The 25365-nt window shown below is 36.6% G+C and overlaps 1 protein-coding gene across 3 annotated transcripts in view; it reads right to left on the bottom strand.

Moving 5' to 3' along the window:
- The window catches only part of LOC150089581 (phosphatidylinositol-3,5-bisphosphate 3-phosphatase MTMR4), a 371703-nt gene that overhangs the window by 37495 nt on the left and 308843 nt on the right, over positions 1-25365 (bottom strand). For all 3 annotated transcript variants that reach the window (XM_090389550.1, XM_090389552.1, XM_090389551.1), the window contains exon 12: positions 3039-3155. In XM_090389550.1, the coding sequence (XP_090245676.1) occupies positions 3039-3155 (117 nt within the window). The remainder of the gene's footprint in view (positions 1-3038; positions 3156-25365) is intronic.

Raw genomic sequence — 25365 nt, 5'->3', positions numbered from 1 at the left:
TGGTTCCAATGCATAAAGGAAGTGCTTCTCATGGTGTAAAGCATAAACACCATACATTGTCCATAACGGATAAAGCTGAACTTCTGAAAAAAACTCAACAGTAGTATATCTGTAAGAAGCTTGTGTGAATTATACAACATTGGCTCTTTGACAGTGTATGATATAATGAAACAGATGGGCATAAGGAAAACAATGAAAGACGGAAAAGGTTCAGAACTGGATAAAGTGCTGATAACGTGGTTTAAGCTCTGAGTAAGTGAAGGTGTTGAGCTGTCTGGGGATCTGGTGAAGGAATAAGCTAAAATTTTTCATAAAGAACTAGAACTAGATTACAAGTGTGATTATAGTGAAGGTTTCAAGCAGCAACATGGCTTAAAGTTTTGTGCAGTGTGTGTGGTGAAAAACGTTCAGTGGACAAGGAAGCAGCTGCTGCATTTGTTGATGAGTTCGCCAACTTAGTTTCTGATGAAAAATTAAGTTCTGAGCAGGTCTACAATGCCGATGAGACTACCTTGTATTGGAGATGTACTCCAAAAAGAACTCTGACAACTGAGGATGTAGAATCTAATCAGGTTATAAAGCATCGAAAGATCGTGTCACTGTGCTGGGTTGCTCTAATGCTATGGGAACCCACAGGTGTAGGTTGCTGGTCATCTGCAAAGTTTACATCCTAGGGCCTTCAAAGGTATGACACAGTTTCCAGTGATTTACCGTGTCAACAAGAAGGGATGGATTACAACTAACATTACTTTGGAATGGTTTGAAAAATATTTTGTTCCCGAGGCAAGAGCTCACTGTGATGCTGTTGGCCTTGGACCACAACTGTAAGAGAATGCTCATTTTAGACAACTGCTCCGCACATTCAAAAGCAGAACTTCTCGTAAAAAATAATGTTTTCAGTATCTACCTCCTACCTAACTGTACGTCATATTACATTCTCTTAAGTCTAAGTATCGCTCCCTGTTTGCGAGGCACCTACTGAGTGCAGTTAACTTTTTTTCTTTTTCTTTTTTTTTTTTTTTTTTTTTTTTGTTAGTTGTTGGCGCATTGGCTTCTGTGGCCATAATGCACCTCCCAAAGTTTTTGCATTTCACTCTGATCCAAGCCTGAGGTGGGATTCGAACCCGCAACCTTTGGGTTGCCAGGCAGGCAGGCAGGCACTTTACCCACCTGGCTAGCCCGGTCGGTGTACAGTTAACTCTGGCAAACCAGTACAGGAGTTTCTTAAGGAATTTAATGTGAGAGATATGGTTTACTGCATTTCCAATGCTTGGAAGTCTGTAGAGGCGTCCACACTAAAAAATGGATGGCACGAATTGTGGCCAAGTTTAATGTTTGAGTCTGCACCTGGTGAAGACACTGCAAATGACTTTACAGGATTGAGGGTTTCAAAGGAAAAGCAGATTATACATGTACTGCTTTCTTTCGCTCATGATCTAATTAATCCTGCTGACAAGGATCTGCATCGAGGATGGATGAAGATAATGTTGAGGAGTGGACGACTGTAGATAACGTTGTCGCTACTGTTCATCATTATACTGACTCAGAAATCATGCAGATGGTTGTAAGTCTGGAGAAAGAATCTCTATTGATAGGTTAATTCAGTTGACAGGTAAAGTGCTAAAAGGTCTAGAGCAATGCAATTTTATAACTGAACAAGAAATAATGAACGTTTACATGCTGCAGGATAAACTAATCAAAGAAAGACCAAAATATATGGAACAGCTTAGCTTGCAAGATATGTTCAAAAAAAAAAGCTAAAAATCATGCAACAGAGGAGTTTAGATTTGAAAATCCAGTGCCACCAACTTCTGCTCACCCAGATGTGCTGCCATCTGGGTGAGCTGATGATGTTATGCCATCTGGCATAACATCATCAGTTCCTGAAGATGTTATGCCAGTTTCATCACCAGTTTTTGATGTGTCAGTCATCTTTCAAGATGATGATGATCCTAACAGCCTCCCACTTCCTGATATGTAACTCTGCTTAGTTGTAAATTCCAGCTCTTCACTTTGGAAGCAGCGACAATGAACTTTCTTACAAAAGTCAACAGAATTACTATACCTGTACCCTTTATTTTACCTGTTCTTCATTAAAATTTCACTTGCTTTTTATTTAATGTTTCTTTTTCCTTTATTAACCAACTTGTACTGATTTACAGGATATTTTAATGGTAGGATGAGGTGGTTAGCTGTTGGGTAAACTGTATTACTAATCTAACCACCGGTGATTTGGCAAACTGACTAACCAGGCAGCCCACAGGTCCCACAATGCCAGATTAATGACATCCAAACCTGTATATCCAAAATAGGCAAATAAGCCAGAATATGGACAACTTTATATTTCCGGTTCTGAAGCAACAACAAAACGGTTGAAAAACAATCAAACCAAGGGTGTATGGCTGAAGTTATGCAACAATTGGACGAGATGCCACGACAAGTTAACCCATTTGCTGAGTCATATAAACAAATGCATCAAATAACCCAGGCCAATCCAACAATGAATGTTCGCATGGCATTTATAGAAGACCTGAACTTAGATAAGAGACGATGTAATGCACCTACATCTAAAATGGAGGTTGCTGCAATATTTGTTGGAGAATATGGGGAACCACCTGCAAATAGAGATATGCATATATCCCACAGGCGACTGCTGTAGAATTATATCACTGCTAAACAAGAATGACTAAGACTGAAGGATCTAGATTAAACTATTTATGCCATAATCAGAAAGATGGCATATGTTACACCTGGTACAACTAGTAATGTAATGTATTTCTCTTATAATTTGCACTCATGTTCAATTTGTCACAGTTGATATCTTGACACATAATCAGAATAATTAAAAATCTATATAATCTTTCATTTGGCAATCTCATATACTCAGCCCATTTTAACACATTTTTGTGATTCCCCCCCCCCCTTTACATTTCAGACTTCTGGGATAATTCACAACATTACAACAAACATGTACATAATTTTATGTATTATAAATAATTGAATTTATATATGAAAAAAAAATTATAAGATGTACATACGGCATCATCTGAAGAGCCTAAATGTTGTCCATCCTTAATTCTACAGCTATGACATACTTGTTGGCATAATTCTAATTGGGTCATATATAACTCTCGACGCAAACTTGCAACTTCTTCCTGTAATATTAATTTACATGAAAAACACAATGCACTGATACACTTGAAGTAACCATTCCCTAATTTAACCCTTTCTGTTAAAAAAAAAACATTGCAACCTAATCTCAACTTTTAAGATATTCTAATATGACTAAAATATCAAATTATACTATGTAACAAAAAATTTTTTGTTTATATTTAACTGTTCTTTAGGTTCGCATAATGGAGGTGGGGGGGTTCAAAAAACAATTTGCATTCACCCAGAAGTAGTTGTGATAGAATGTTAAAACAAAAACCACGTATTGCACCTTTTCAGTGTAGTCACCAGAAAATTAACACATTTTTACCACTCTCAATACACTTCTGCAAGCCAGTTTTGTAGAAATCCACTGACTATTCTTCAAACAACACTCAGCAGCAAAGTGTTTTTCACAAAGAAAGGACTTCAGAGCAGGAAAGAGAAAGAAATCCAAGGGTGTAAAGGTCAGGAGAATAAGCAGGATGCAGCAATATTTCAAACCAACATTCACTGGCACTACAGCATGTGAGGAATGCATAGACACATCATGGTGGAGTGGGCATATAACTTCAGGCAGCATTCCCCATCTTTTTTCTTTTATATCAGCACACAGCTTCATGAGGAAGTTGGAATAACACTTTGTCATTACCGTACAGCCCATTTGTTAGTATTATACCATGCTGAACTCAAAAAAACTGACAACACGACCTTGCCAGCTATTGGTTACACCAGTGGTTTTCAACCTGGGTGCCGCAACAACATTCCAGGGGTGCCACGTAATTTGGGTTTAAGTTACTTAAACTTATTATTTTTTAATTTATGTTTATTTCATTATAAAAAGGTGTACAGTATCTTTTTAATTTTGTGGTGATCTATAATTGATGTTTACTTAGTACCTCTATATAAAGAATAAAATTATATACTATATATATATATACTGAGGAAATTGAGTAGGGGTGCCGCAAAATAAAATAAATTGCTTAGGGGTGCCGTTATTAAAAAAAGGTTGAAAACCACTGGGTTACACCTTTGACTTGGGGGGGGGATTTGCACGTTCCCATTTAGTTTCGGGATAATAGTAGTGGATCCAGATTTAATCGATGGTGACAAACCATGAAAAACAAACTTCTCTTGCTTATCTTGGCACACTGTGCCCTTTCCTCCTACTGGTAAGGAATCAGAAGTCTGGAACCCTATCTAGCAGAAACTTTATTCATATGCAACTGTTGACAGATGTTCTCCACAGACCTAACACAAATTTGGGGGCTCTGCAGCTAGTTCTTTAGTGCTAATAGAGCGATCTTCCAGAATTAGTGCCTCAATTTTGGCAACACTCTTCTGTTACAGCAATTGCTGGGTGTCCTGGGATTTCTTCATCGTGTACTGAAGTTCTTCAACATTTGAATTTTTTATACCAATGTGCAAAAACATTGCAACCTGGGCAGTGTTCTCCACAAACAGAAACCATTTAAGAACCATGTAAAAGAAATTGAGAGACAATTAGAAGTAATTACAACTAAAAATCTTTAATTTTTAAATTATAAGACAATATGATGTGCACTCACTGTGCATTAGAAACTACAACCAAGATGAAACACAAGATAATGGTAACTATGAAAACTGTACATACCTACAGCTCTATGGATATGGCCCTATTACTTCCTAAGTCACAATTCAATTACAACAATACCTTCCTAGTGCAGGGACTTTATAAAGAATAACAAAGTAATTGAACTGCAATGTAGAAAGTAAGAGGGCCATAACCACAGAGCTGTAGGTATGTACAGCTTTCATGGTTACCATTTATTTTGTGTTTTACCTTGGTTATAGTTTCTAAGCTCCTGAATGAACTTCATATTGTCTTATAACAATCTAAAAATTAAAGATCTTTAGTTGTAATTACTTCTGACTAATTGTGTATCAATTTATTTTATGTAGTTGTTAAATGTTCTTCTATTTCTCCTCCTACAGCATTTGTGGTCTCATGATTGGTAAGAATCGTGAAACATCAGCTGCTAACTTAGTGTAGAAATTGAGCTTGTATTCCATGAGTTCAATAAAACATATTTGGTTAATAATTTCACATGGTATAATAGCATCACTTACATTATATATAGTATAGAATTTATCATATGAATAGAAACCACAATGTCCTTTCCCAAGTATATTAAATATTTTTAATATAGTTGGGAAAGAAGAAACCTTCCTCAGCTTAAATTTTTTTTAAGATAAGGAACGTTTCTTCATTTTAATTTATATTTTTTTTTTTTTTTTTTTAAATTTGTTGTTTACTTGTATTCAAGATTAATGCTCTATTTTGTACAGGAGTTAAAATTTTCTGTTTATAAACCAGCATGACAACCAGTTATCGTATTTAGTAGTCACGGGCTTGAACCCCAGTCCACTCAAGGAATGCGTGCTATGCGCTCTCGCTCCTGACCACTCAGCTACATCAGGCTGTTAATATATCTAATATAGTACTGTTGCATATTTACTTACTTTTCTTTAATTTCAGGGCAAATCCTAAATGCTATGTAAAAACTAAGACCATATTCACAATCAGCACACCCAAATTCTTGCTGCAAGAAACACCAAGAAATGTAGATAAATCGAACCTTTTTTGAAAATTTTTTACATAGTATTATCCTCAACATTTGGAATAAACATACGTAGATATGAATACAATCTATTCATATCCATCAATATTAATATTTAAATATTTTGTCCAGATTCTACTACAAATTTGCAGCTTCCAACGGGCACTTGGTACCTGTAATAAATGAATTGCAGTAATTCAAAAGTAATGCCACAGGAAATATGAAGGGGGGGGGTCTTTAGCCCAATATAGATTGCAAAGGTTTTCATGAAAGACAACATTGCCAATCTGTACTGTGACTCTTCTTTGTGTTTTCACAGAAAATTTCAAGTTTGAAACTATATTCTACTCCAGGGGCTCACATCTGGTGAGTATGGGCTTGACACACCCAGAGTCCTGAGCTGGATATCATAATTCTTCTCTTTCTTGGTGATTCCTTTCTACCTCTCTCTCTCTCTCTCTCTCTAGGTTACTTGGGAATTTTGAATTTTTTTGGCTGATGCAGCATAAGCCTCAGGCTTCCTTGCACTATGAAAATTAAATTAATGAAAATGAAATTGTAAGATTAGAAAATAACAGTTTTAATATCTTTTTAAGGATGCAACTTATAGATAATAAAACTATAGCTAATATCTCATAGGTTGGAATAAAAACATTAGATGAAAATTTAGCAAATTTCTAAGATGTGTTGGTATCCTGATACCTCAAATGCTCTAGATTTGGATAGATTTAATAAGTACTACAGATCCATCTAAAGCACTGGTTCCCAAAGTGGGTGATACTGCCCCCCTAGGGGGGAGTGTAACAATCAAGGGGGATAGTAGCCTCGGGTGCATTTGGGGGCATTTAATAAAAATAAGGGGGCGGTGCAAGCATAAAGAAGGAAGAGAATATAAGAAAATTTAGAAAAACTATTCGTCATGTTTCACCTGTTGTGTAACATTATTTTCCAGGTAAACACACAAAATGCAAATTATAACCGATCGGCGGTCAAGTCCGCCGACAGGTCTTAACAAGCAAGTACAGGTAGGCGAGCGTGTCGGGCATTGTTGGTGAGTCCAGCTTACATCCGCAAGAATATGTGCGTGTAATGACTTGTTGAGAATGCGATACTATAAATAGGCGTCATGTATGAAATCTAGTTTAGATTGTTTTTGAATTGTGTGACAAGCAGTTAACAATAGTGCAAGCGTAATAGTATTCAGTTCAAAAATTTTAATTCATATTCGATAACTTCGATATTTACGGATCACATACAAAGCAAATTGTATTGTTGTTTCAATAAAACAGCAATTTACATGTGAGTATTTTTATACATTTTCTTACATATCTACTGTACGTTTCTATGGCTTCTAGTGTTTACTAATAATAAAATATTTTTATTGCATTATTAATGGAATCAGAGTAGTGAAATCATAAAAAAACTGTTAACCATTAATATTTATTTCTATCTATTGAATCATCTGTGTTAATTGGTAAATAAGGCGTGTGTTAATAAGGAACAATTATATAAATAACGGAAAATTGAATAAAAACTATTAACCAATTCTTAATTGGATATTGATGTATTTTTTTTAAATTAATTATTTCTTGATAAATTTAGTTCGATATTTGACAATTTAATATCAAATAAATATATCTAATGCTGAGCAAAGAACAAAACCCGGTTTATTAGTATTTTAATTTGTTTGTATTTTGCTGTCTTACGCAAAAACCGCTGATGTCGTGGATACTATTCTAATAAGTATAACACAACTATTGCAAAGAATTTTGGTTCCGACTAGAGAAATATTAATTACAGTGTCTGGAGACTAGGCACCAGCGAGGTGATCTGATAGAGGTGTACAAAGCCTTGAATGGTTTGAGCATGCTCAATGCTGATGGGATTCTTCCTCTTGCTCAGAATAATCACCTGAGAGGGCATAAATTCAAATTGAGGAAAGACAGATGTAGGATAGATGGGCGGAAATTTGCCTTTAGCCAGCGGGTGGTTGGTAGGTGGAACAGACTTCCATCCCTTGTCGTGGAAGTTGATAGCCTAAATAAGTTTAAGGCTCAGCTGGACAGGTATTTCGAACGAACAGAGGGGTGAAGTGGAAGTGGTTATTTTTTATTTATTTATTTTACTTTATTTTTTTTTTGGCTGATGCTGCATAAGCTTGCTTTCTTGCATCAAATGCCTCTACTAATGCTAATTATATAATTTTTTCTACAGATAATATTATGGCCGAATCTAAGAAAAAATGTAGACAATATAGTATTCAATATTTGAACTATGGCTTTATTCAGTTGCCTACAAACAATATATTACCAATGTGTTTGATTTGTGAAAGAGTTTTATCAAATGAAACTATGAAACCTTCAAGACCACGAGAACATTTGACAAAAGTTCATGCTGATAAAAAAAAAAAAGATAAGGATTTATTTTATTTTCAAGCACTTAAAGAAAAACATTTGAAACAACCGACATTGGTAAAACTCTTCTCAACAGCATCCAAACAAGATGATGATGGGTTGTGTGCTTCTTACAACATTTCATTACTGATTGCTAAAATGGGGAAACCGCATACAGTCAGTCCTCATATAGCACGATAGTTGCGTTCCTAGAAACCCTCATGCAATGCAAAATCGTGCAATATAAACAACAGGCCCTATGGGAAAAATGGGGTAGGGGCGGACCACCCAAGATTGAACACACATTTGTAAACAAAACATTACCAAACACAATAAATAATCGTAATAAAATATTTACGCATTTTATTACGACTATTACGTAATAAAATATTGCTAATGCTTTTACTTCTATCGTAAGCAAACTTGTTTTTTGTTTGATTTTCTATCCAAACAGATGGCAGGCGTTCCATCTCTTCCAATTCTTTGTGTCTTAATCTAATGGATTTTAATTACACTTTGAGTTGTTCCTGCTATGAAAGTTTTTTGTTTTCTCTGCATTCTTTCTAATTCTCGGCGTTGCCTCATTTAAGTTTGTAGCACGTGTAATATCACATGGTCTTTCATTTCACTCAAAGCGTTTCACAATTTCATATTTTTTCTCTACCGACAGAGGCGGACTGGCCATAAGCCTTACCGGGAAAACCCCGGTGGACCAGAGGCCGGTGTGATTTTGGCCATAAACCATAGTATGAGGCCACTATAAATTTTCCCGGGTAAGAATTTTTGAGCCAGTCCACCTCTGTTTATCGATATTGCTTTTCTTTCTCTCTCTGAATCTGCAGTGTCTTTACCAGAACCCTTCCTTTTCACACCTTTTAAGTAATTTACTCATTTTTAGGAAACAAAGCACAATTACAAAACGAGGAGGCACGCTTGATACACATAAACAAAGCTGCAAGCGTGTAGCAACTGAATAAACAACACCATAAAGGCAGAGATACACTATTAACACCTCACATTTTACTCAAGCACATTTCTAGGGGTTACTACCATAAAACAATAAAAACAATTTCCAGTTGCGTTTCTGCTAGTGGAATCTGCTATAAACTGGTAGTAAACTCGATCTAATTGCATTTGCGATTATACCGATAGCTGGAATTGTGTTTGTTTTTACGTTATTATGGTGAAATGTGTTTCCCCTTCACTGATATAAAAAACATAAATACATTTTCAGAATCTTCTCTTCATTCCTATCGTGTTGCGTTCGGTTGGGGTGATTCTGCGTTCGACTGCCATTTCTTGTAAACACAAAGGCGAATCGTACATAAGCGAATTCGGTTCGTGTTATATAAGATATCGTTCCCCTATTTATAAATCGTGTATGATCGAATTCGTGTAGTGTAAACACGTGTTATACGAGGACTGACTGTACTGGGAAAACTGAAGAACTAATTGTACCAGCTGTAAGTGAGGTAATACGCACTATACTGCACATGCCAGCATCTGATATTATCAATAAAATTTCTTTGAGCAATAATACAGTGCAAAGAAGAATTGATGAAATGGCTCAAGATGTTGAAGACTCATTATGTGAGTATTTAAAAACATCCCATTTCTCTATACAGCTCGACGAGTCAACTTTGCCAGGAAATGATCCTTACTTTTAGCATATATGCGATTCATAAAAGAAGAACAAATTTGCGAAGAATTATTATTTTCTAAAAATTTGAAAACTGATACTAAAGGAGAATCGATATTTCGTGCATTGAAGAGTTTTTTAAAGAAAAAGAAATACCCCTGAGTAATATCTTGTCAGTTGCTACTGATGGTGCTCCAGTGATGATAGGGCGCTATAGGGGGTTTCTTGCATATTTAAAAAAGGCAGTGCCGAATGCATTCGCTGTACATTGTATCATCCGTCAACATTTAGTTGCCAAAAATCTGAGTGAACACCTATATAGGTCATTAGATTATGTCATTAAAGCAATCAACAAAATCAGAATCAATTCATTGAATGACAGATTGTTTAGACAACTTTGTATCGAAAACGATATAGAATTCAATCGCTTGCTGCTTCATACAGAAGTTCATTGGCTATCGAAAGGTACCTGTTTGGATCGGTTTTATAATCTCTTTAACTCCATGCTAGAGTTTCTAGAAAACAAAGATGATGCTTTACGAGCCAACTTGATTGATTCCAAAAATGACATAGCTTATTTGACAGACTTGTTTAACAAATTTAATGAAACAAATCTACAACTTCAAGGCGATGAGCTGAATTTAATAAAAATAAAAGCTGTTATTTCTGCGTTTGTGGCAAAAATTCTTCTGTACAAACAAAATTTAGGACGAGGGGAATTCAGCCAGTTTCCAAATTTATCAACAGTAGAAAAATATGATGAAGACTTACTTATTGTCAGCATTTGGATGCTCTCCATTCTGACTTCAATCAACGGTTTGAAGATATTTTAAAAATGAACATACCCGATTGGGTTCTGAATCCTTTTTCAAGTACAAACACAGAAGAATTTCCAAAATTACAAGAAGAACTGATAGATGTAACAACAAATGAAGAATTGAAATTTAAATTCAAAGACAGCTACCAAAAATTCTGGATGCAAAAGCAACCTACAGTTTATCCTGGATTATGGGCCAAACGTTTTAATTGCATTTCCTTCATCATATTTAGTGGAATGTGGGTTTAGTGCGGTCACAAATTTGTTAACAAAAAAAAAAAATCTACTGCAAATAGCGAATCGTGGTGATTTAAGAATACTGCTGACAAAAATAGAGCCAAGGATTAATACATTGATAGCAGCACACCAGGTTCATCCTTCTCATTAGGATCATTTTTAATGTTATTCGTAATTTTTATTTTCATATTATCCTTCGTTATCTTAATTTTCTGTGTGTAATGCGAATGTTACTATGGTTGATTTTAATAAATAATTTTATAATTTCAAGCTTCAAGGTGTCTTTATTTACAACATATTTATTTACTATGTTTTAAGATGTAGGTAGATATATAGATACATAAAAAACGCAAATTTTTTACTATATCTTTCTGTTTATTCGCTTGAAGAAGGTAGATTTCCAGGGGGGGCGCTGAGTAATTTTTTTTCTGAAAAGAGGGCGGTAGGACAAATAAGTTTGGGAACCTATGATCTAAAGATTTGACAGATTTGCACAAATAGCCTCAAAAATAATGAAATTTTCAATGAAGGATTCTGTACAACTAGAATTAACAAACAAACAAAAAAAATTTTCTTTTTTTACCACTCAAATGTTTTGTATTTTTCAAAGATGTCAGAAAAGTTTTCACAGGAGTTGAAATCAGATTTGAATTAGACAGAAATTCAGATGAAAATATATTAATTACTACGGAATATGATAAATGTAAATTTCAGTTAAAAAAAAGGCTATCTTTATGGCTTCCATAAGTTAAACTCATTAACCACAGAAAGTAAATTTTTACAAAATATTATATCATGAGAAACCCGAAAAACAAAACAATATGATTTTCGATCATTTGACTTTAAAATCATGTTATGTTGAGGTGTCAGGAAAAAGATATTCATATGAAGAAATGAATATGTAAGACTATATACAAGTTTTTTTAGCTATAGGAATAAAAGATATATGTTGTGATGAAGGTGTAATTGTTGTTTATTTTTTTCAGTTCAAAAAGATGTATCCAATTATATTATAGCAAACTTCTACTTTTACTACAATGTTTTATTTCAGTGCAAATTAAAAATAATGAAAATTATCAAATATACTGTTTAATTTTATTTAAAAAGAAAAGAAAATTACAATTATTAGATAAAAAGATAGTAGTTATTTAATTGAAAAAACAGTTATTAATTAAATTAATTCCTAAAGACTATCCCTTTAAACCTAATACTGTAAAATGGGATGAAGTATTTAGAGATCCTACTGCCTCTCTGAAGAGTTTACACAATTTAAGGGTTATCTCAATTGGAATATTATTTCGAAGAACAAAAACTTTCAGAGAGCTTTATAGAAGAGTTTCATGAAAAGATTGATTGTAATAAAATATCTAAACATCAAGCTATCTATGAAGAGTTAATTAAAAAACATTAAGTAACCCCTGGCTTGTAGCCGTGAAGGGGTATTGTGTATGTCGTGTGCCTTTTGTATGCAATAAAGAGTTCTTCTTCTTCAACATGCAGATAAATTAAACTGGGAATTTATTTCAAAGTTTCAAAGATTATCTGAAGAATTTATCTGAGAATTTTAAAGAGAAATTAAAAAAGTAATTCAGTTTCAAATACTTAGTACAGCTGAAACCCATTAGAATGCAAAAAAAAAAGGCACGATTCTGTTTATAACAAGATGCAAACATGACTCCCATTTTTTGTCAGTCGAAATGCATTTTTAGTCACTGAAGATCAACATTTTGGATTCCTTGTGAACAATAATAAATGATTGTAATTTTACTGCAGTGTTTGAACATACAGTATATATTTTTAAAAAGTTTATGACAGTCTTACAAATACAGTAGAGCATTGAAAATCCGAACGAGCCAGCATTTATTTATTTATTTTTATGCTGGTGCCATAAAATAATTACAGTAAGTGCTGGTTATTGTGATCATGTTTGTGAATTGAATTTTGATTCTATTAAATGGCAATTCTAATAAGCGACTAATAAGCAAAATCAGAGAAATATTATCCATAGGCTATAAAAATGAAGATATAAAGCACCAATTTACACTTTTATTACCTTACCAATTAATAAAATTAAATGATTCGCAAAATTAACAAACTGAATGCTGTCCAACCTAACTACTCTTGCTGAAAAGAGTGAGAGATCTGGCAGTAAAGAAACAAAGTTTGAAAATGGTGCAGCAAAAAATAAGTAATTATTTTTGTTAAAGGCCAATAAATATGTGTTATTGTGGCTGAAGGTTCCATTTATTTTGTTACCTATGAATAAAAATACAAGTACAACTTGGTGTTTTTATTTCTAAACTTACTAAACCTTTTTATTTAGTCTCCATAATAGTATTTTTGACAAGTTCGAAAATCCGAACTACCCCCGGGCCCAATTAGTTTGGATTATGGACACTCTACTGTACAGTCAGGCCTCGCATAACGAGAGTTCGATTAACGCGATTTTCAGTTAACGCTATTTGAAAAATTATACCACTTTTCACTTTACACGATACAAATTTCCAGTTAACGTGATTTTTTTTTATGCATTAGTTGAAAAAGATATGAATCGTACATTAAGCTTACCGCAAGTCGTACGGCCAATAAACAAACGTTTGTGAACCCCCCTCGGTGTGTTCCATCGGAAGAAGACGTTACTTGTTTGTCTCCTGCTAATAAAGTCAATGCACACTTGCATAAAAATTCAAATTTTTAAATGAGCCAGATGAAAATGTTACCGCGAAGGAGATAGCAGTAAAAGAATTAGATGAAATCTTTCGTATCGTAGAGAACCTCAAACAAAAGGTTTGAGGTTTTCTGCGATATTTATTTCGCCAGGGCCCAGAAAAGATTGTTGTCGGCTATAGGAAATTGATTGATGAAAAGAGAAAGTCAACACTGTTCAAATATTTCCACAACAGTAATTTCTTCATTATGTATTTTATGTCAGAGGTTCCCAAACTTTCTTGGTTCACGGCCCCCTTAGTGTCTCAGTAATTTTTTTCAAGGCGCACCCAGACCAAAAGAAATACCTAACAGTTCCGTTTAGTAATTAGGTCCAAACAACTTAATAAGAAATGCTGAAACTGTGAACTACCTCGAGCAAGTAGTTCGCACGGTGTCCAACACATGTCAAGTATCACTGTGTTTCCCTCGAAAATTTAAAATATTCCACGGCACACAGTTTAAGAACCGCTGTTTTATGCAATAAACATTTAATTCCATACAGTTAAAAAGTTATTTAAAAAGATATTTTAAAATTTTTTATGGACATTCCAGAAGGTCAAGGACCAATTATAATTTTTCCTATTGATTATTATATTCGATTAATGCGTTTCCATTTTGCGCGATGCACTCGCGGGACGAATTAACCGCGTTAAACGAGACCAGCCTGTACCTATTTCTCTGGACAAGAATAGTATGTGAAAATAAAACAATTTTAAGAACAAAGAAAACATTTCAGATATATTTCAGTTAGTGGGAGTGGGCCTGTCAGAACAATAGATAAAGTAAAGAAGGACGACTGTGAATTTAAAGGGTGCTCGGGGAGGTAGTCAATATCAATTTAATCCCTCTATCATACCACCACTTAAAAATCAGCATTTAGTCATTTTTGGGAAGGGTGGCTCAGCGTAGTTCAAAAGTAGTATAATCAGTTGGGGTCTAATGGTAGAAGATGAAAGGGTTTCATGTTAAGGAAAAACAAAGTTGTGCATTAGTAACATATGAGAAGAATAAGTTTAAAAAATAACAGTTTAAAAAATTACTTAGGAGAAGATATGGAAATAAGTAGGGTTTTGTGCAGAAAAACACACCCTACCCACATGTTCAATTGCCAACTGTCAATTTTTTCTTGTTTCTCAAATTGTAAGTTGTATTTTTAAAATAGTTTAAATTTAAAGAAATGTCTGAAATTTAAAAAAAACAGAAGAAGTTTAACATAGAAGAAAAAAATTGCTGCTCTTGATAGAATCAAATCCAAGGTCCAGCAAACTTGAGTTGCTGGAGACCTTGCAGTGAATGAATCAACAGTGAGTGGATGGAAGAAAGACGAGAAACTTCGTGATGCAGCCAAGTCTATGGAAACAAGTGATGGACTGCAACGTAAACACCTACAGCAACCTGAAGATGAACAATTGGATAAAGCTGTGTTTCAGTGGTTTGTTCAAGAATGATCTGAAGGCACACCTCTATCTGGATCCCACTGCAAACCCAAGTTAAAAAATTCCACAACAATCTTCATGGAAATGAGTCCACAGCATTCACTACAAGTAATGTATGGCTAACACGTTTAGAAAAGTAATGTGGTTTGGTTTTTAATGGCGCATTGGCAGCTAAGGCCATAATGTGCCAAATCAAGAAACGTGGAATAACCAAAATGGTTATATCAGGTGAGATACATTCAGTCAATGATGAATCTGCATGGTCTTACACTGTCCAGATTCAGAAAATAATTGAAGATGGTGGCTATACCGTAGAACAGGTATATAACTGTGATGAGACTGGACTTTGTTATCAAATGTTACCCAAACTTTGGCTTGTAAGAACGACACTCAGAGAACACAACGCTTCAAGCAAATGAAAGACAGTGCCCGTACTTTTCTGTATAAACCAAACAGAAAATCACAAACTGAAGCCACTTCATGTAGGAAAGTTTAAATAACCACGGTGCTTCCATCATGCGAACATGGTCTCTATGCCATTTGCCTATGACTTTAGCAAAAATGCATGACTTCCAGTATTTTTGAAAACCGGTTTCATAAACAATTTGTACCCGATGTACATAAACAGTGATTAACTATATAGTATTGGTGTAAATACACCATAGTTAACCAATAAATTTGAACTTCATAAGTAGCATAGAAGGCATCGTTTTAATTGTATCTCATATTGTGGTTGCCTTCACAATGAGATTACGGTATTGCACTACTTCAAATAAATAATGCTTCTCTAGTAGAGAAGACTACTGTTATTTATTTTTAGAGGATACCACCACTCAGACGATCGTTTCGAAGCTATTGGGCTTGTGAAGGCAACCACAATATGAGATACAATTAAGACATGCTTTCTACGCTATTTACATAGTTCAAATTTATGGGTTAACTATGGTGTATTTACACCGATACTATATAGTTAATTACCAAAACCCATAAGAATTATGCCTTGTGCATTTCATTTTCAAATTACATTTTTTACCAACTCTCATATTGTGGATATAACTTTGCAACCATGATGGCATGGGGTATTACCAGGGTACCTGCCTGTCAACTGATGATGAAGTAGCTTCGAAACGATAGTCTGGTGGTGGTATCCTCTGAAAATAAATAACAGTAGTCTTCTCTACTAGAGAAGCGTTATTTATTTGAAGTAGTGCAATACTGCTATCTCGTTGTTACGGCAACCACAATATGAGATACAATTAAAACGATGCCTTCTACGCTACTTATGTAGTTCAAATTTATAGGTTAATTACCAAAACCCATAAGAATTATGCCTTCTGCATTTCATTTTCAAATAAACAGTGATGTACATAAAGCTCTGGACAATTGCCCTATCCATCCTCCTCCTCCTGCTGATAACCTAATAAAGCAGAGAGGGTAAAATCTGAGTGAACTACTCACCGAAAAAACAAAAAATAAAGCCTCTGATCAAGAGATTATATCAACTTTTAAAATGAACTTCCACAAGACTCTGATACAGTAAATAATCACTAGTGAGGATTCTGTTACCTCATTTTTAAAGAAGCTGAATTTAAAGGAAATTTTTTATATTGCTGGCAAAGCATGGGAAACCGTGACAAAAAGGTGTGTTGCGAAGTCCAGACGGTCTGTGACAGCCAAATCACCTGCTTGCACCTTCACGATGGTGGGACTATTAGTAATCCTGGGTATAACCTCCATGCACAAGTACATGGTGGGTGACCACCCAGGTGTGAACCAACGTAAGCAGGGGTCGAGGTGTGGCACCCACACCACATGGAGGAATGCTGCCCCTCTATGTTACCAGGCAGTACTAGGTGGTAGATGACTCTCAACCGGTACAATACCACCACTTTACTTATTGGAGGCTTGAAGTGGTGGAACCCATGTTTAGTTTCTAGAGCTAAGTTCCGGTCAACCCTTCCCTATCTCTTCCATCATGCAGTATGATTGATGACTTTTGAGGTTATGATGAACATCGTGGCGAGATCCAATCTTCCTTCCATTTTGAGGGTACACTCTAAAATGGTGTTCGCAGCAGGCCACTAGTTAGTGCGCCAGACCGAACCTATTGGTAACTCTCTAGGAGGCTTCCAGATCAGCTAGTGTATAATCTTGCTACCTCTACTCTACCAGATAGTGACAGGAGGGAGTCCGAGTAGAGTGTATGTAGGGAGAATTGTCGAGGCCACATTATGTCAAGGGTCTGGGTATATTCTTACCATGTGTACGCCATATTAAAGGGACTTGGGTGTTACGATACAGTCAGACATGAAATTCTCTGAGCATTGTAAACAGGTTGCAAGGAAGGCCCATGGTGTCGCATCGATGATCTATCGAACTTTTGCAAGTAGAGATAGGGACGTGATAATCCCATTATATAAGGCTTATGTTAGACCACACTTGGAATACTGTGTTCAAGTATGGAGACCGCACCTAAAGAAAGACATCGAGCTTCTTGAAAGGGTTCAAAGACGGGTAACTCGCCTGGTGAGATCGGCAAAAGGGCGTCCTTATGAAGAAAGACTTAGAATATGTGGGTTGTTGAGTTTGGAAACTAGACACCTTAGAGGAGATTTGATTTAGGTGTTTAAGGCTCTGAGAGGCATCAGTAAAATGAATGAGGACGAAATTTTCAAGATTATAAATGATGCTAGAACTAGGGGACATAAATTCAAGTTACGGGGGGGGGGGAAATGTTTAGATTGGACTGCAGGAAGTTTTATTTTAGCCAGCGAGTTATAAATTACTGGAATAAGTTGCCTTCATGGGTGGTAGAGGCCGACAGTTTGGGGAAATTCAAAGGTCATCTGGATAGTACTTTCGGGTAAGGGAAGCGCATAGGATGATAGGTTTAATTTCCTTTTTTTTATTAATTATTATTATTATTTTGTTTTTATCATTGTTTTATTCGGATTTTTTTTTTTTTTTTTTGGCTGGTGCAGCATAAGCCATAGGCTTTCTTGCACCATGAGGCCATTACTAATACTAATACCCAAAAATTTCATTCCTTCATACAGCATGTCCCACTCACTTTTTCTTACTATTGAATACACCATGAATTGTCAAACTAATAGAGCAAACTTATCTGTGAAAAGATCTAAAGCTCCCAAGCACTTCCTAATTCATTTCACAAATATACATGGTCTCAATTCTAATCTCAATGTTGTCCATTTCCACTTGCAGTCTGCCAAATCCCATGTACTTTTTCGGACAGAATCTCAGTTATCGGTTGATTCAACTACTGCTCATCTCAGATGCCCAAATTATTTGCTGTATGATTCCTTTTGCCTCAAAGGTGGTACTTGTGCATATGTCCGTTCTGATATTCCCTGTCAGAGACTTGGCAATTTGGAATCTCCTCTCTTTGATCTTCTCTGGCTAAAAATCTCTCTACCTCATTGTATCAAATTCATTTGTTGTCTCTACCGTTCTCCCAGCTCCACTAATCACTTGGAGCTCTTTGACTTTCTCCAGTCCAACTTTCCTAACAGTGAGGTAATTTTCCTTGGTGATTTTAATGTTCACAAATGCAGCTGGCTTCCGTATTCTAGTCACACCGACCCAGCTGGTCGAGATGCTGAGGCTTTTCCAATTACTAATGACCTTGCACAGATTGTTCATTTACCTACAAGAATACCGGACAATCCTAATTATAGAGCAACACGCTTGATCTTTTTCTCACAAACAACCCTTCTAAGTACACTGTCGAAGTGAGAGGTCCTTTAGGCACTTCAGATTACAACTTGGTGATTGTCTCTTCTCCAATGGAGCATTTATCTCATGGCTATTCCCAACCTCGTGTTGTTTGGCATTACAAGAATGCAAAATGGGATGACCTCCGAGACTTCTTTTCTTCTTTTCCTTGGTCGGATTACTGTTTCAAAACTTCTGATGTCAACGTTTGCTCAGATGGTGTCAGTGAAATTATTCTTGCAGGAATGGAATCCTTTATCCCACACGGCACTTTAAAATCTTGTCCTTTATCTAAACCTTGGTTTTCCAATAAATGTGCTAAGGCTATTCAAGAGAAGAATGCTGCATATCGTAATTGGCTTGTTTCTAATTCTTCAGTTTCATTTTCTGTCTGCACCAAAGCACACAACAATTGTAAAGCAGTTATTAATCAGTCCAAACTAGAGTTTGAACAGGCTAAGAGTAGAAAACTTGCTTCTTGCCCTAATGGTAGCCTAGCATTCCGGTCTCTTGTCAAAGTTATTGGCCACAACTTTTGCCAATCTCTGCTCCCACCTCTGTTCAAACTGGTTCTGTTGTCACTTCAGCCAAGGATGCTGACATGCTAGCATCCCATTTTTCTTCCAACTCATGTATGAATGATTTGGTAAAACACTTCCCACCATTCCCAACTTACTCCTATTCTTTGCCATCCTCCTGAACTTACTCCTATTCTTTGCCACCTTTTTTCACTTGCTTATTCCAAAGGTGTTTTTCCTTCTGCTTGGAAATTTGCTCATATCCAGCCAGTTCCTAAAAAGGGTGACAAATCCCTCCCATCCAATATCGTTCCATTGCAATTACTTCTACTCTTTCTAAAGTAATGGAGAAATCAATTAACCGCCAACTCTTAAACTACCTAGAAACCTTCCGTCTGATCAACGATCGCCAGTATGGATTCTGTCAGTGTCGATCCACTGGTGATATTCTGGCTTATGTTACCCATTTATGAACTAATTCAATGGAAAGGTTCGGTGAAACAAAAGTAGTTGCTCTTGATATCTCAAAGGCTTTCGATCGTGTTTGGCATAAAGGTCTTCTAAACATGCTTCCATCTTATGGACTGCCAACTGTTTTTAGTAATTGGGTTATCCAGTTTTCTCTCTGATCACTCACTGAGGGTGATGGTAAATGGCTCTCTGTCTTCTAACTTCTCCACTAATCCGGTGTCCCCCAAGGTTCAGTTCTTTCCCCCACTCTTTTCCTCTTGTATATTAACAACCTTCTTCCATTGACTGGAAATCCTATCCATAGGTTTGCCGATGATAGCACATTGCATTCTACTTTCCATTTTGAGAAACCTTGCTCTGCTCAATCAGCTTCAACTTTTCGAAAATCTGCTAACAATTCCTTAAATGCCCATCAGGTAATTCTCCAGTGGGGCAAAGGCAACTTAGTTGATTTCAACACTTCTAAAACTCAGTCTTGTCTTATATCTCGCAAAAAGGATTCTTCTGCTCCTATGCTTATCTTTAGTGACACTCCGATTTCTAGGCAAAATGATATATCTCTTTTGGGGATTACCCTGACTTCTAATCTCTCTTGGCACAAGCACATTACAAATATTGCTTCCTCTGCAACTAAAAAACTTGGTTTTCTCTTTCGCTCTCGGCATTACTTTTCTTCCAAACAGCTGTTCACCCTGTACAAATCACAAATCTGCCTTACCATGGAATATTGTTCCCACATCTCGGCTGGTGCCTCCAAAACCTCTCTCAGGGTTCTTGATTCCATTCAGAAGAGGGCAGTTAGATTAATTAATGATTCATCTCTAACAGATTCTCTCCACTCGCTGACTCATAGACGTACTGTTTCTGCTGCATGCCTCTTCTACAGATACTTCCATGGGCACTGTTCTTCTGAATTGGCTTTTATAATTCCCGCTCTCTCTTTCAAAACAGTCCGAACACGTGCCGCCACCAGCCAACATCCATTTACTGTCCAACTTCAAACTCACAGCACCAACTTTTCATCTTCCTCATTTATTCATTCAACTGCCGTTTTCTGGAACAACCTTCCTTCATACTTATTTTCTGAAAATTACAGTCTATAGAAGTTCATGTCCAATGTCAACAAATATCTTCTTTCATCTTCTCATCCTCCAACCCAAGCACAGTACTAAGTACTATAGGTTTGGGGTTTACATAAAAAAAAAAAAAAAAAAAAAAAAATTATATCAACGTTTAAAATGAACTTCCGCAAGACTCTGATACAGCAAATAATCACTAGTGAGGATTCTGTTACCTCAGTTTTAAAGAGACTGAATTTAAAGGAAATTTTTTACATTGGTGGCAAAGCATGAGAAACCGTGACGAAAAGGTGTGTTTCAAAGTGTTAGAGAAACATACTAGGTGCAAGTCTGATCCCAAGTAGCTGGTGACAGTGATAAAGAGAATGACTTGAAGACTTTACAGAGGAAGACGTTGCAGCTGCTGACCAGGTGTTGGGAAGCGCACTAATGAAGGCCTGACAGATTACGTGGCCAATGCCGAGCGAGTAATAGCACAGTTCATTGATAGAGAAAGAGGGGCCACAATAGAATGTTGGGTAGATGGGAACAACAACTGTCCTACAAATGAGCACGTGATTGACTTAGAAATAATCGATAACATTACTGGTGAAAGTACAGATGCAACCCAAGACGAGGAGCCAGAGCCATTGCCACCTAAGATCGCAGAGGCACTCACTGGTTTGCAAACTGGACTTAAATTTCTTGAAACAGAAAATGTAGATTCCCTTTTAATTTTACAGTTAAAATGCCTTATTGAAATTGTTTAAAAGAAACAACGATGTAATGAAACAATCAGGCCCTGATTGTTTTTGAAAAAAAAATTAAAGACTTGAGAGTAATGACTAAAATGTGCAAAAGTTTGTTCACTAATGTCTATTTTTAGCATTAGCATTAGCAGAGGCATATGACGCAAGAAAGCAAGCTTATGCAGCATCAGCCAAAAAAAAAAAAAAAAAAACCCACTCCCATTTCACAGCTCCGTTCATTTGAAATACCTTTCCAGCTGAGCCTTAAATTTATTTAGGCTATCAACTTCCACAACAAGGGATGGAGTCTGTTCCACCAACCAACTACCCACTGGCTAAAGGCAAATTTCCACACATCTATCCTACATCTGTCTTTCCTCAATTTGAATTTATGCCCTCTCAGGTGATCATTCTGAGCAAGAGGAAGAATCCCATCGGCATTGAGCATGCTCAAACCATTTCAGGCTTTATACACCTCTATCAAATCAACTCGCCGGTGTCTAGTCGCCAGACACTGTAATTTGCAAAACTTAAGCCTTTCGTCGTAAGAGCAACCCTTTGTTCCATTCACTACTCTTGTTGCCCTTCTCTGTACTCGTTCCAGCAACTCTACATCCTTCTTGAAATGAGGCCTCCAGACTTTTCAAGAAGGATGTAGGTAAACAGCTGCAGTTTACCTTTTTTTTTTTTTTCTCTTTACCTTGGAACACAATCAACACGTTGCTTCAGATGCAGCTAATTGTCCAAAGCCTTGGAACTTTCATATAATTTTTTATGCATTACATTATATATATATAAACAGCCACAACCCAGTTAACATAAGGGTTGCGTTCCACAGAATGCTATGCACGACGGAATTTCCCTAAATGAGCAATGAGCATTTAGAGAAATTCTGCACTTGCAACTATGTCTGCTGAATTTGATAGAAGCAAAAAAGAAATGTTCAATGAACATGTAAATAAAATTGTTTATTCAATTTTTTTGGGGCGTAGAGGGGAACAGGTATTCTGTGTGTTATCAGACCTCAGTCTAAAACACTGTTGAACCCAATATCTTTCTATTACAGAAGATTTAGGAGAAGTCGGGAGGAAACTAGAGGGAGTAATACTCTTGATTTGATTATCAGTGGTGATTCTTCATGCATTAAGAATCTGCAGATAAATGAACCACTAGGTGGAAGTGATCATCACAGTGTGCTGAAGTAGGATTTACTCAAAGAGGTAACTACCATTAGGGGTAAAGGGAAGGGTTATTGCTTTCGTAAAGGCGACTACGATGGACTGAGACAGTATTTAAATTCTATACAGTGGGACCAACTGATGATGTTGCCAACAGTAAATTCAAAATGGGAAGCATTCAAAGAACTTACCTTGGAAGCTACTAGGCTTTACATACCAACTAAGAAATATTGTTCAAGGTGTAGGCTTAAATGGATGTCAGATGAACTAATGAGACACATGGCAGAGAAGAAAAATGCATGGGATACATACAAATTAACACGTGACACAGAAGCCTATGACAGATACAAGTTGATCTGTAACCAAGTTACAAAGGAGGTTAGGCAGGGGAAGGCAGATTACGAGAAATCTTTGGCAAGGGATGCAAAGAGTTCTTTAATTATGTAAACTCTAGAAGGAAGGGGATGAATCAGATTGGTCCACTTGATATCGATGGGTCAACTGTTGATGATCCTGCTCAGGTAGCTAACAAACTAAATGAATAGTTTGCATCGACATTCACACATGAGGAGTTATTCAGCGAGGGGAATGCCAGAGGTGTATTCAACTCTGGCAGTAAGCTAGAGAATCTTGTAATAACTGAGAGTAAAGTGGAGGAGAAATTGTTGAAGATAAATACAAGAAAGGCACCTGGGGTGGATGGGATCTATCCAGTTATATTAAAGGAGGCAGCAAAGGAAGTAAGCAAACCCTTACCCATAATTATGAGAGCTTCCTTGGACTCAGGGGAGGTACCCATAGACTGGAGATGTGCAAATGTGACCCCAATTCACAAAGGAGGATCAAAGGCTGACACAAGTAATTATAGACCTGTGAGTTTAAATTCCAGGAAAATTAATGGAGGCACAAGTTAAAGAAGCACTGCAGGATCATCTAGACAAGACTTCAGTTATAGCTCGGACACAGCATGGTTTTCTTAAGGGGAAGTCTTGTCTGACCAATTTGGTTGGATACTATGATGTGGTCACAAAGGAACTGGATGCAAAAATAATTTTGATAACATATACTTGAATTTCAGGAAAGTTTTTGATACTGTTGCACATGGAAGACTACTGTACAAATTGGAGCACTCTGGCATTAAGGTCAAGTTGCTACAATGGATAAAAGGATGGTTGAGAGAGAGAGAGAGAGAGAACCAATGGACACTGCTCTATGTGGACTATTGTTGTTATTAGTAGTTTCCCAAAGATCGATGCTGAGCCCATTGTTGTTTTGTATATTTATCAATGTATTCAAGCTTAATGTCAGAGTCTGCAGATGATACAAAAGTTGGCAGAGTTGTTAGTAATGACAGTATGCTGCAATAGGATCTGGAAAAGTTGGGTAGATGGGCTGAGGAGTGGCAACTGAAGTTTAATGTTGACAAATGCAAAGTAATGCATTTGTCAACATATGGGTAGCACTAATTCCATAGAAATGTTCCAACTATGTTACACTCAGGGTAGTGAAGAATGAAAGAAACCTAGGGGTAATTGTGCAGTCATATATTAAGTTTTCTGAGCAGTGCAGACAGGCGGCCAGAGTAGGTCATGGGGTCTTTTCAATGATATATTTGTGAGCAGGGATAAGCAGATGATTATCCCCTTGTATAAAGCAATGGTCAGGCCACACCTTGAGTACTGTGTACAGGACTGGAAGCCTCATTTTTTGAAGGATGTAGAAATGCTAGAACGAGTACAGAAAAGGGAACAAGACTAGTGGAGGGAACAAAGGGGTGCTCGCATGAAGAAGAGCTTAAGTTCTGCAATTTGCAGCTTCTGGAGACTAGGCACCTGTGAGGATATCTGATTGAGGTGTATAAGGCCTTGAATGGATTGAGCAGGCTCAATGCTGATGGGATTCTTCCTCTTGCTCAGATTAAAAACCTGAGAGGGCATAGATTCAAATTGAGGAAAGACAGTTGTAGAATAGATGTGCAGAATTTTGTCTTTATCCAGCGGGCAGATGATTGCTGGAAGAAACTTCCAACTGTTGTTGTGGAAGTTGATAGCTTAAATAAATTCAAGGCAGAACTAGACAAACATTTGGAATGAATAGATCAGTGAAATGGGAATGGTGTTTTTTTTTTTTTTTTTTTTTTGCTGATGCTGTATAAGCTTGCTTTCTTGCATCATGTGCCTCTACTAATTCTAACACACACACACACACAAAATAGGTTATGCTCAGGGTCCTACTACAGGAACAGGCTAGTAACCCCAGACTACCCGAGCACTACTATTTCCTCTCATCCTCACACTCCTTTTTACTGTTCTGAATTCCTTTCTTTTATTTCTTGTGTGCAATTAGGTTTTGAAAGCAATATCGAGATGATATTTTACTGCTATACGTACTGACTTTGCCTCATACAAAATTCATTGTCTTTTTCACGCTATTTTGTACGTTATGCCTTCTCCCCTATCCTGGGACGCGTGGCCTCATTGTGTTTAATCCCTCAGTCAACCCCGTATGTCTTACTGCATTCCAATCCCCGAGGTCGCTTCTACATACCATACAGTCATTGAAACAAGCATGTAGCATTGTTTCTCTCCCCGCAGTACACTGGATGACCATACCCACTTCTCCAGCTTGTGGAAACAGTAAGTACGATTCCTGACCGTCTGCTTCATCTCGTGATTTCA

This window comes from Mastigoproctus giganteus, chromosome 2 (genome assembly GCF_048544385.1).
Source record: "Mastigoproctus giganteus isolate SK-2022 chromosome 2, ASM4854438v1, whole genome shotgun sequence".
In the NCBI taxonomy this organism is placed as follows: Eukaryota; Metazoa; Arthropoda; class Arachnida; order Uropygi; family Thelyphonidae; genus Mastigoproctus; species Mastigoproctus giganteus.
The sequence above is the reverse complement of the archived record's forward strand: the minus strand, read 5'-3'. Positions and strand labels throughout refer to the sequence as shown.